The sequence below is a fragment of the Zosterops lateralis genome (assembly GCF_965231275.1).
Source record: "Zosterops lateralis genome assembly, chromosome: 8".
Taxonomy (NCBI): Eukaryota; Metazoa; Chordata; class Aves; order Passeriformes; family Zosteropidae; genus Zosterops; species Zosterops lateralis.
Window position 1 is genome coordinate 29,436,290 of NC_139768.1, and position 13,257 is coordinate 29,449,546.

Here is a 13,257-nt window from a genome sequence, read left to right on the forward strand (position 1 = left end):
ATTGCTCTCAGTTTCTTTCAAAAGCTTTCAATCCTTTTGTACAGACATTGGACTGAAGAGTAATGACCACTCAAAACCAAGGGAAGTAAAGCAGCTGCTGCCATCTGAAAAACAAATGCTGTGAGGACAAAGCAGCTCACTCGTGCCAGCCACGCAGTTATAACATTTTTTCCTGCTACTGAGAAATTTGTGAGATGTTAAGCTCACCATACAGCACGAAGATCTTCCCTTGCCTAAGTTACATTTTTATTTAGGCACACACCATTCTGGCCACAGAGTGATGGAAATATTTTTATTTGGTTTTTGCTAATGCAGAATCAGTAGCTAAAATGGAGGCAATATTAATGAACATATTCTGTTCTTGTAAATCAAAAGCGCCCCTGAGTGAGTAGTGCGTGTTCAGCTCTGGGCACCCAGCTCGAGAAAGATATCGTCAAAATACATGTGGGATTTGGAAATAGACACTAATTAGAAAATGGAAAATATAATCCAAAGATGGAAAAGACTGGGACCATTTTCCTTTAGGGTGAAAAAACTTAATCAATGATATTTGTATTTTGGAACCACTTTCATAGTCAGTGACAGAAAAAGGCATGTGATGAACACTTGCTGACCCTTTCCTTCTTAGCAAAAGAAAATACACAAATTTTAAAGCTTGGAAAGAAAACTCTTGTGGCATATCATCAAGCTGCAAGTGCTACAAGACAGCAGTGATGCCAAAATTTAAGTAAATGAAAGAATACAATTTTTTACTTTTAACTGTCATTCTGAATTCATGTCCAGACAGAGACATAAAGTGAAACTTTGACAGACTAAAAGGCTTCCCACGTCTGCATATTAAAAAGCCTGTAATTAGTAAGGGCTGGGAAGAGGCTGTGTATGAAATTACTTCTTTAAGTATTCCTGTGTCACTAATATGGGACAAGAGCCAAAAAAAACCCTTCAGATGAAACTATGTATATTAGAAATAATATCTTTGTGTAACTATTTTGCAAGAAGTTTATAGAAATGTGAAGAAATATCATAACAGAATAAAAGACACTTCACTAGTTATTATAAATTTTCTTCCTTTGGGGAGGTACATAAAAAACCATTTAGAAAGCTATCTTGATATAAAAATCTTGAAAGATTGTTCTTTCCTCATAAAAGCAATTTATTTTGATGCCTCACACATTGGGTGTTTTTTTTTGTGAGTATATAATACATATATGGAACAATTACAGCTTAACCATTTGCTAATGGTTATATGAAGAGATCATATTTTTTATTCCCATGATCCCTTAAAACAAACTGCAGCAGCTTTAGCTGCAGTACAGTTTTCATTAAATCAGTCAGCTGCACTGTCTTGCCTTGCAATTGTCAATCCCACTTTGTTTCTTTCATGGACTCTTATTCTAAAATTACAATGTCTAGCAATGCCTTTTGCATTTATTACAGTAATTTTATAACTGGGTCAAAAGAACACTTTACTTGAGCAGCTCAGTTAGTTTTAAATTAGCAGTGCCACACTGAGCTGGTGAGGTGGATAAGAGTTCCCCCTCAGCACAAGGCTGCCCGTGAAAGGAAAACAATTAATGGATGGATTAATTAATTAATTAATGGATGTCAGTGGCTCATTTATGAAGCCACCTTACAAAGCAGAGAGCAAGATGTAAATCTGCTTCATGGCATGTTTTCCTGCATGACTAAGATGAAATCTGAAACAGGATGTTTCGTTTTGGCACATTTGTGGAAAAAAGGTGCATCTCAGATAACATTTCTTATTTTTCCTACTCACACAGGGTGGTGTCTGTTGGATTCACTGGATGGCAGACAGCACTGATTTAACTGAAAGCCAGTTCCATGACTTTTCCTCTCTTCCTCCAGGTCAGAAAACTGAGGCTGGTACTGTTTGCTGTTGTCAGTATGAGCCTACAGGGGTACATTCATAGCAGGCCCAAGGGAAAAGTAGCTACCCCTGAGCTCTCTCATTTTACAGCAGCCATCATGCATGGTTTATGCACTGGAGTAAAGCTTAATGTAGTTCCAGATGGAAGAAAATGACACCAAAACCCTTCTATTCTAGAAACGTTTTTAATTTCACTTGCATATTTTAACAAAAATACAATATGCTAGCAGCAAAATAAGATTTCTGTTCTAACATCTCACAATACATTAGTGTCCAAATCTCCATTTTTCTATTAAGGCAGTTTGCATTAATTAGAAATCAACTCTGAATACTACAGCAGTATTTTCAAATGCATACAAGCCACCACAAAATAACTATTAGTATTATTACCATGGGAAGAAAAAATCACAATACTAGTAAAAATGTAAGCATTTGAAGGTAATGCCTTTAAAACCACAGAATGTACCATCTACCATTCCAAGACCAAGTAAACAGCTGAAGACATTAGGTAAATATAAGAAATTAATAAATTAAGCCTTTGTTCAGTCAGTATTTCAGAAGTTTATGTTCTGTGAAATTTATATTCAAGTTTGAACTAGCAATTACTTTCAAGTATTTCCTAAAAGAAGAGTTCAGGCTGACTCCTGTCTCTGCCCCACTTCAAGGCTGCATTCAATCACTTAATTCTGGTTTTAAGCAGCATGAACTCATCCAGCAGAGAACAGGGACAGTTCTCAGAGCAGGCCCCACATGTTCCTCAGAAAGTCTCTAATCCCAGGTGTAGTTCAGCAGGTGCCACCAGCGTTCTCCCTGTGCTACACTGGATCCTTTGGCCATTCACCCTGGTACAAGTGCTTCTCAATGGACTTCCTGCTAGGCAACAGCATTCCAATTTGCCTATACAAATGTGAATTCAGGGGAATGGGACACAAGGGCTGGGAGAAGCCACAGGCTTTCTGCTGTTCTCCAAGCCTCATCCCAGCAGGAGGCTCCCAAATGACTTTGGGTTTTGATCACCGATATTCTGAATCGTGCAATTAAAGCACCCTCATGATCAAACAGCTGCTAAAATGGTGAAACATGAAATGCTCCTGTGCTGCCTGGGAGCAGCAGCTCCTTGAGGGGCACTGACTTCATTAGATAGCTGAGCTCTGCAGGTTTTATTGGTTAAACCAACTTGCTTCACAGAAGATGCAAAGGTAATAATGGCCATACAGACGGGGGGCGGAGTGGGGGAGGAAAGACAAAGTAACAATAAGTACTAAAACCTGAAGTCAACTCTTTCTTCATAATAGGGATTATGTAGTTCTGAAGCAGATTAACAGAATAATTAATGGCCTTGTTTGCCTAGTGGTGGTCACTGCAATATCTCGAACTGACTCACCTGAGTTTAATTTAAGCATAGATATAAAATATCAACACGACTTCATGGAGCTTCATGGTCTTGAACAACAGGTTGCATTTTACTCTTTGATATATTTAGCCTGGCTTGCAAAGACACCAGCACTGAGGTGTTACCCACAAGAACCCCAAGTAACTTTCTGAAAACAAGATGAACATGTAATTTTCTTTAAAATATCATAATAATAATTTCAAGATACAGTATTAATAGGGATTCAGCAAGGAATATAGCTGTTTGCCATGTTATTCAAAGTTTTAAAGGCTCTGGGATAAAAGGAACAGAAATTCTATGGCCTGTCTGTTTGCTTTTCCCCACCCCCTATCCATGTCACTGATGTAATAAAAACTTATCACCTCTCTCTACAAACCTTGCCTTGCATTCAATTTTAAAAATCAATGATCTGGAATAAACTGTAAAAATCACTTGCAATAAATTTGCAAAGGACATGCAGACTGCTGGAGTAGTAAAGAATGAGGACAGGTCACTTACACAGAGCAATCTGGATCACTTCATGAGCAGTATTTTAACACTGGTAAAATACAATCTGTATTTCCAAGAAAATATAAGGTAGGATAATACGAGGATGATGTACCACATTCTTGAGAAAGACTCTGAAGAAGACTTGGCCCATAAAAATCAGTGTCCAAGGCAATGCTTCCACAAAAAAAAAAAAAAAAAAAAAAAAAAAAAAAAAAAAAAAAAAAAAAAAAGAAGATAATGCCATTTTTGAGCAAAGAGAGAGGGAGATATTCATCAGAGTAAGAGGATCATATTATGGCTCTATACAGTCCTGATGGATCACTATTGACATATGGCATCTAATTCAGATGTCACCCTTACAAATATTTCTGTACATGAGAAGTACAGAGAAGAATGTGAAGATCAATTAGCCTTGGATAACATTCACTACCACAGGAAAGTTAAGGAATTCAGTATGTCTCATCAGAGAAAAGGTTAAAAGGGACATAATCATGATTTATAACTACACACAGGCAATTAGAAAAGCTGATACTACAGAGATCAATATAAGCAATCAAATGCATAAAAAGACCAAAATAACTTAAGGTGGAGCTAGAAATGCAAATAGAAAATCAAGTGAAAAATGTACCTGGGGTAATTAAGTATTGCAACAGGAGGTATGAATGAATTCTCATCACTTGAAGACTTCAAATTAATATTAAATGCCTTGCTAAAATACGCATGTTCAGTTCAAAACAAAGCCACTGAATTTATTAGAGAAACTGCTTGTTGAAATTCAATGACCTGGTGAATTTAAAAATAAATCCTCATTATGGTGCCTTCTTTCCTTATATATTTATGAGGTTTTTTTTAATATAACTACAAAATGAAAGGGGGTTACCAAGAAAAGGTGGGGTTTTTTTCTTTCTGAGCACAGAAACATTTAAGGCTAGATTTAAAACTAAATAAACTGCAGCTGCATTTTGGAAAATTTGCTTCCCACTCCCCCAATTTTTCCCATTTCTTGCTCAGAATTGTACAGTCCACTTAGTCGACTGACTGATTTACATAGTTTTTCTTCAGTTTTTCTGTTCCTATTTATAAGCCATTCACAAACCATCCATTTAAGTAACAGCATGATTTATTGTAAGAATGATTATGGTTGTTTCAGTGGGAAAATGGAATGTGATTAAACGAAGAATGAACAAGGACATTCTGGAACAAAAGGCTCTAATCCTGCAAAAGGATTTGTAAATGAAACCTGCCTCTCAACCCCATCCCAAATGAACTGCTGAGGGAATTCAGCAGATACCTTTACAACTGTGCAGCCAAGAGTTTAGCTAAAGACAAAAAATTAGATAAAATCAACCAACCAACCATGCCCACAGTATCTTCTGGAGAAATGGTAAAGCTCCCAGAGTCATCCACACTTTGGAAAAAAAAATAAATAATGAACTGTATGTATACAGTTGCTGATATGACCCCCTCAACACAGGTCTGAGCACCACAACTCCAGAGGGAGAACTGTAACCAGACATCTGCCCTTGGATAAATTCCAGCATCTGAGACAAATGCATTAACCAAGGAAATGGTGAGGTACTTAAACTTTGGATCCAAGAGAACACAGCTTTTCCTTATGCAGTAGGTGTTTTGCAGGTGCCACAGGAATCCTAACAAACCATACTTCTTACAGAACCGGTGAACAGTCTGATGAAAGAATATCAAAGCTCTGTATCTTCACCTGAAGTGCTTATTCTCTGCTATTGCAGAAAGAGCAAGTGGTGAAAAAACCTGTTTGCTTACCAGTAACACTGCCTGTTTACAACCAGCTCCCTACCAGGAACAGCTGAGAGGCTCCACAAAGGAGGAGCTGTGTTACAGAGCCAGGTTTGTCAGGAAAAACAACCATAAGATGAGCACATGTGCATACCCAGCAACTGCTTTTAAAGGCTTGTCTTAGCCCCAGAAAAACAGCAGTGATGGATCACATCCTTGCTCAAAGACAGATAACCCTGGTCCATTCCAATAGTACATGAACCAGCAGGAACTTGGGAAATCCCACACTAAATTGATAGAACTGCCTCAGAAATTCATATAGAGCTACAGAGCCATTCAGAACAGCACAAAAGCTTTTCATACTTGATTACCATACAAGCAGTGTTTCCTAAACAGCAAGGGAGAGAGAGGATGCAGCAAGCATGGAGCCCAAGAAAATCAGCTTTGCAAGATCTTGCAAATATGTGTGAATATGTGTGAATTCCCAGTTAAGTAGTCTGAGGAGCTGTGGGACTGGAAGAAGGCACTGGTGACATCCGTGCTGTGAGGACAACTGAGGTTATCCTGAACACTGTGGTTTTTCCAAGAGGAAAGTACCGAACTATTGTTTTCAGAAATAGCACCATTACTCCAGACAGAGGCAACCCCCCCATTCTAGTGCAATTATTTAGATGAGCACTAATGAATACAGCTGAGACTGCAGCTAGAAATAATGCCCTGGCTTACAGGAAACATATGAGCTATATGCTCAAATCTGCTTTTAATGAAGAATATTAGGAGAAGGCTAAGAAACTTTAAATTTCAAAGATTCCCCTAAGCTAAATATGATGCCTATGGATACAACCAGGACCTGGGGTCTAGTATTTCTGTGATGCCTTTCTGTCTAGGGGTTGGTACCGGTTTGGTTTCAGACTTGGTCTTGCTCACCAGAGAAACGGGATTCCTCAGGCCAGCTAAACCACTTTTTCCACAAGGACCAATTTTGCGAGGAGGAGCAATGGGGGTTTGCAGCTGCTCCATTTTCGTAGCTAACACTGACTCAAAGGAAGAGCTACTGGCAGGTGTGTGGTCAGGCTTCCTCCAGTTTTCCTTGCCCAGTTGCTCTGTGTTCACCTGTGTTTTTGCACTGTATGGTGACTTATCAGAGGGTGGAGGTGGAGCTCTTCTTTTCTTTCCTCTGCTGCCATCAGGACTTGTATCTCTTTTGGAGTCTGGATGCATGTTCTTCTGAACAGTCAACTCATGAGATCCATCAAAGAGTGATGCCCATAGGGCAGATGCAGACTCTTTTTGCTGGCCAAGAAGGAACTCACCATCACTCTCTTCAATTTTCCTTTGTATGATATCAACTAAGCCCTCATGTTTCACTGGAGAATCAATGCCTGTAATTTTAAGGGACAGCAATTAATCCAGATTAAAACACCACCAATGATTTTACTTCTATCTATTTTGTTATTACTACTCAGTATACAAAGATGTATCTCACAAAGTCTGAACTACTAAGAGTATCAATGGATGAAATGGAAAATATTATGTACGCTACCCAAGAGAGAATTGAGGTGACAGGAGGGAATTGTTTTCATGACAGCTGGCATTGAGGCAGCAGGGTAGGCACTGATATTTCTTTCCAAGTAAAAGAAAAAATAATGTACTACTGGGAAACCTGTATGTATTAGTTTTTAAACACATTTTGTTGTATAGTGCTTTGAAACTTTTGTTTCACAGGAGCCCCATGAAAGTCTATGACTAAATAGTCTTGTGCTGCCAGCCTGTAGAAAATAGGACATCTTTACATATATCATTTTTCTCTATGTGCCTTCAGACTGCCTTGCTCCATTTCTTATTCTTCGTACTGAGTTTTCCATGTATACTGCAATAGTACCAGCCTCAAACAGCAGCAGTATCTGACTTCCAATAGAATCACAAAAGTGTTTAGGTTGGAAAAGACCTTTAATGGTCATCAAGTCCAAGTGTTCACCCAGCACTGCCAAATCCACCCCCAACCCATGTCCATAAGAACCACATCTGCACATCTTTCAAATACCTCCAAAATGGTGCCCCCACCACTGCCCTGGGCATCCTGTGCCACTGCTGAACAACCCTTTCTGTGGAGAAATTCTTCCTAATACTCAATCTAAACCTCCCCTGGGGCAACTGGAGATTGTATCCTCTTGTCCTATCGCTTGTTACTTGAGAAAAGGGACTGAGCCCCCCTGGCTATGCCCTTCTTTCAGGGAGCTGTAGAGAGCCATAAGGTTCCCCCTGAGCCTCCTTTTCTCCAGGGCAAACACCCCCAGCTCCCTCAGTCACTCCTCATCACATCTGTGCTCCAGACCCTTTCCCAGCCTCACTGCCCTTCACTGGACACACTCCAGCCCCTCAATGTCTTTCTTGTCTCAAAGGACCCAGAACTGAACACAGATCTGAGGTGCCTCACCAGTGCTGGGTACAAGGTACTACAAATACTATATATAAACCAGGAAAAAATGGTGCATTAAGAGTGAAACAGAGTCTGTGTTCTGCTCCTCACTGAGGTACACGTGTACCAGTGGAATTAGGCTGCCATGTTACCTTTGTAAAGCTTCTGTGTGGTTCATTTGCTGCATTTCTGCTCTGCATTCACAGCTTAGACAAAACCTGACTGTTTAGTGCTCTGATGCATGGTAACTCAGTGACCCACATGGCGTTTTGAGCATCATCACAGCTCCATCCCAAACAGCAAGCAGTCAGGCATTTAGAGTTGTACAGTGTTTCTCAGTCAATACTGCACTGGATCCAGTAAAACAAAGTGACCTACTTTTTCTCGTCTGTAAATATTATTTCTGTTACAAAACTATTAAAAAATTCCTGCTGCATACCATATTTCTCTGCAAGAATACAAGTCCCAGATACACTCTAGATAGATTTTCCAAGCATATTTTTCAACATTGTTACCAAAGACCAAATGTTTAGGTAAGTTATGCTAGGTAAGGCTTCATATAGCTGTAAGAACAGCAGATTAATTTCACGCAATTGGTTTGCGAGCTGGACTATTTTACTTTACATTTTTTGAGCTGTATACTACTCTTACCATGAGTGTTTATTTCTAGTGACAGCTTTTTTAAGTGTGTTCAGGGCAGATTGCAGAGTTTTTAGCTCAAGGTATAAAAATGTATTCATTATTTGCACTATTACAAATTCAGATTTAATGCAAACTCCTTGGAATGCAATTATGTTGCTCTTTCATTGTCTGAATTGTCCTTGAAAAACTCAGTGTTTCAACACCAACACCAGAAGCCATCTGAATTCAGACAATGTTGTTTCTGTTACTCTGCAACTTGAAAAGGCAAATCCCACTTACTCATATCATGGTAGACGGAGGTCGCTTCCTTTGTCAAGAACAAAGGTGGTTTCCGTGGTGACATAATCTCAATTTTCATAAGTTCCTCACAACAATGTTTCCACTGGCCTGAGAGAGAAAAGAGAACAATAACTGGAACTTAAACACTTCAGCCTGGAAAAAAAATGGAAGTTATTAGGTTGTGTCAGGAAACTATCTCCAAAGTAATGCTAAAGAGTGAGCATTGCATTCTGTTTAGCAGGAATGCTCAGGATGCGTTTGTATTTCTACCTCTGTATTCATTTTCTTAGCACAAAGGTCCTAAGGTCCTAGCTGGAATTTAAGCATCCCAGCATTACTGTTACACTATGATGGCTGAAGATCACAATTTGCCTTCAAAACCCCAAACAGTATAAATCCAAGGGAAAAAAAAATAAAATACATTTAAGGTTCAGGAAGCTTCATCAAGTTATCAGGGACAACGTCAAATACCCTGCAAGCCGGATGTTATACAGCTACGTTACAATGTTATGGCAAAGGAACATTCTGGTTTTAATAGAGGATAACTTGCCTTTTATCCCTTAGCAGACAAGGAAACCTCTTTTTCTATTAATAGAGTTTGACCTTAAGGAAAACAAGACACAGTAAAATTACTTTGTTCATACCAATCATTCCAAGTTTTCTGAGCACATTAATTTTAAGAGAATTTTAGAACCAGGGAAGAAAAAAGGCATTTAAATGCCAAGTGACCCATTTTTTCTGAATCCAAAGAAAATGTCTCAAAAAATCTGTGGGTAGTATTCTATCTATAATGAATAAGAAGTAGATCTTTTACCCTACTCTACAGATAATTTAAAGAGGATGCCCTACTTTTTGCTTAGTGTGTTTCTTTAATTGCTAGTGCTTTTTCTTATTGTAAATCAGAGCTAGAAATGACTGAAGTACAATACTGAGTTTCCACAATCTCAATTCAATTATTTTATTGGTGTTGTCTCTGACTAAAGACTGATATTTCACTAATTGACCTCATTTTGTTTTCTGACTTGATAAAAATGCCTATCAGGAAACAACTCTACTTTGTCAATGGCAGCATAAAAGCTGACAGTCTCTACTCTCAGTAAATCTGAGTCAAGCAGAAAGCAGAGAAAAAAGATACAGGAAAAATTAATCTATGTAGTTCTTATAATAAGGATTTGGTGATAAACAAGGAACACAATATACTACTTCAACAATGTTTCACACCAATAAAATTAGTTCCGTCCGCCATGTAAGGTCAGGGTTGTTCCAGAGGTTTGCCAAAGGATCAGAGTAACACTTATCACCTGTTACAAAGGCTGAGGTACAGCTTTTACCAGGTCCAGGTAAGCAGTGTGTATTTGCCTGGCTGGATAGAATGGGGCTGGTGAGCATATTCCATGTGATGAGGGCTACCAAAACCTTTAAACTACAACAGAGTCAAGCAATCCCTGTTATAACAAACTGTAATTTAATTAATCCATAATAGTGCGGAGCAAGGAAACCCCAAGTTTACTTGTGACTACTTCCAAGAGTTGACTGAATCCATATCCTAGCCAAGGCCCCACATGATTTCACATCCTCACCACTTGTCACTAAAGCTTCCATACTAAGGTTTCACACTTGCAGGATCTCACCAAACCAGCACACCACTGTTAAGATGCTCAGGCAGAGAGGGACTCTTCCCATTACAGTGGGAAAGAGGAAGAGACTGTGAGAATTTATCAGTCTTCAAAAACATCTAGAACACTGCTAAGAGAACAAGTGTTTTTTAGATTGATGGACATATTCTGCCTCTGGTTTCCTGCAAGAACACATGGACTTTGGTTTGGTCAAATATTTGCCTTCCAACGACTTAGACCACCACCCAGTATTATCCCAGAGAATGTGTTTCTTTTCGTTCTTGCAAACAAAGCCTTATGAGGCAATTCCAATTCCAATTGCTCAAAGATCCCTTTGATGTTACATAATGCCCCATTCGGAGGGCACGGTGCCAGCACTGCCTGCTTACTTACTCAGATCATAAAAGTGCTGCCAGAAAGCCTCCATCCACTTCTGAAGTTCATCCCTACTGTCAGCAGCAAAGCGTTGCGTCACACCCTCTCCACACACGGGGTTGATAACAGAGAAGTTATTGGCTCTTCTCTGGGAGTCCTTATCCACAGCTCGAATCCTGGTTTCCTAGGAACAATAAACTCTGCTAATGACTTATTGCTACACACTGGCACCAACTTATGGCCAATGACAGTGTAAGGAAGGCAGAATTTGGCTTTTTGTCTACTTCAGATTAATACCCAATTAAAAAAGAAAAAGAACTAATGTCAGGAACTGATTATAAAAATGTTTTCTCATAAAACTATTAAAATGGCATAAAGCATGAAAAATAAGGGAATAAAGCAGAATTATCACAGTTCAGTTCTGAATGACAGAATGCACTATAATTCTGTGTTCCTCCTCCCCATACCTTCACCAGCTCATCTCACACTGCTCACTCTTCTCCACAGCAGTTTAGCAAATAACCTACAATAACAGCAAGCAGTTCCTTTTCTCTAAACGATTCAGATGGACAACCACATTATTACAGCTACTGTTTACATCTCCTACCGCACTGCTGTGGGTCATTGTTTACCCACTGCATTGCAAACTTATCCATTTAATGTTCATCTCAGTGCATCAGGACATTCAGAGTAATACAATAGTGACAGGAAAATCAAAAAGAAACTTACCTAGGCCATCTTTAATGAGGCATTTTAGCAGTAACCCATACAGTTATATTAGAACAATATTTTGCTCTAATAGAAAAAAAACACTATTTCCCATTTAAAAAAAAGATATTTTAGTTTTACTTTCATTAAGGAGAGCTACAGAGAAATAATGAAGTGTGTGTGTATACATATCTAAGAAGTATAACACAAGTCTAAAAATCTCTTCAGCTAGAGTGAGAAAAGCTCTCAGATTGCACAGCAGCACTGTTAGAGCCAAGGTTTCCCCTTCTGTTCAGGGACATAGTTCAATTGGTCTATACTAGATCCAGTGGTATTTTCAGAGTATTTACTTTCTTTGTTATGGCATTACTACAATAAAAAAACCACTTATCCATAATTCGGTGATTTTTGTATGTGTGTAAAATGCTAAAAGTTTTAAGTCTAGCTAAAACACAACTAAAAGAATTCCAGAACACAACTGGTCAACATTGCTGCTCATCACAACATGATGAGCAAATTAAAACAATTAACATCACTTTATTTACAGAAGCAAAGCAGAAGCCCTGGGAATATCTTTGCACATGCAACTTGACCTGACTGAAGAAGCAGCAGCCCATTACAACACTGCTCCTCAGAGGATTTCTGGCATTCCCTGGAGAGCAGAGTAATGAGCTTTGGTGCCAGAGTGCCAGCCAGCCCCTTACAGCTGGCCTGCCCCTGAGCCCAGCAGGACACGAGGACATCCGACACACAGCAAGGACATCACTCCCCCCCTGCCACACCAGGATATTCCTGGTGTGAGCAGTGCCCAGGATTTGAAGGAAGCCAACAATCACAGCCAGGGCTGTGTTCAAACATCTCCTGTCTGGATAGACAGTGAATCTGACCACAAAGGTGGTTCCTCAAAATACGGTGGGGACAGAACAACCAGTTCCCTTTTACACAACTCAACCAAATGTCAAACATCTGCTAAAGACATTAAACATACACTTACAGAAATTAAGTTTATGCATGGGGTCCCATGGGGGTAAGCCTAGTTCCAATAGTCAGAAAAACAAAAGTTACTCTACAGACCATTCCCCGGATTTTAAATGCATTACTGAAGTAACCATTTGAAATACCAACAACTGCTTGTAGCATATCTGATGGATATGCTCATTTAAATTCTTCTGTCTAAAAATAGGAGATGAAGTAATTCATCCATCAGTGCTCTATATCCCATTAACTCAGGTAACCATAGATACCAGCAAAAAAATGAAATCAAATAGATTAACATTTGACAGGTAAGAACTTCAAGCATACCATACACACAAGTTTATTTAATGATGTTTGCTGCAGGTTTTATCCCACAACTGTGGTATTATTCAAAGGGGATAAATCCTCAAGCAATAATCTATACCTGATGCTTGAATATTTCAGCAGTCATACAAGATGCCATTACAGCAATGGGCTGATGAATTTGTTAAGCTTGGGTGAATTACACGACATGCCCAGTTCCACTTAATAAAAACAAAACCCAAACCAACAAAAAGCTATTGAAAACAAAATGAAAACAAAACAAGCAGAAACTCCCCCCCCCCCCAAAAAAAAACAAAAACCCAAACCAAAAAGTGTTGTAATTTACCATGATGTAATAATATCTTTCCCAGTCTTATAAAAAAACTGAACGAACCCTGCTGTAGCAATTGCAAAG

The 13,257-nt window shown here is 39.0% G+C and overlaps 1 protein-coding gene across 4 annotated transcripts in view; it reads right to left on the bottom strand.

Annotated features, from left to right (window-relative positions):
* Positions 1–2,072: 2,072 nt before the first annotated feature.
* RTKN2 (rhotekin 2) overlaps positions 2,073–13,257 on the bottom strand; it is a 53,650-nt gene continuing 42,465 nt past the window's right edge. Inside the window, exons 10-13 of one of the 4 annotated variants that reach the window (XM_083866138.1) lie at positions 10,875–11,040; positions 8,866–8,973; positions 6,639–6,907; positions 2,073–3,944 (exon numbers count right to left, since the gene is read on the bottom strand). In XM_083866138.1, the coding sequence (XP_083722264.1) occupies positions 3,927–3,944; positions 6,639–6,907; positions 8,866–8,973; positions 10,875–11,040 (561 nt within the window). In that variant the 3' untranslated portion in view covers positions 2,073–3,926. Of the gene's footprint in view, positions 3,945–3,971; positions 6,908–8,865; positions 8,974–10,874; positions 11,041–13,257 lie in introns of those variants that run through there. The other 3 variants (XM_083866137.1, XM_083866135.1, XM_083866136.1) reach the window with 3 other exon arrangements.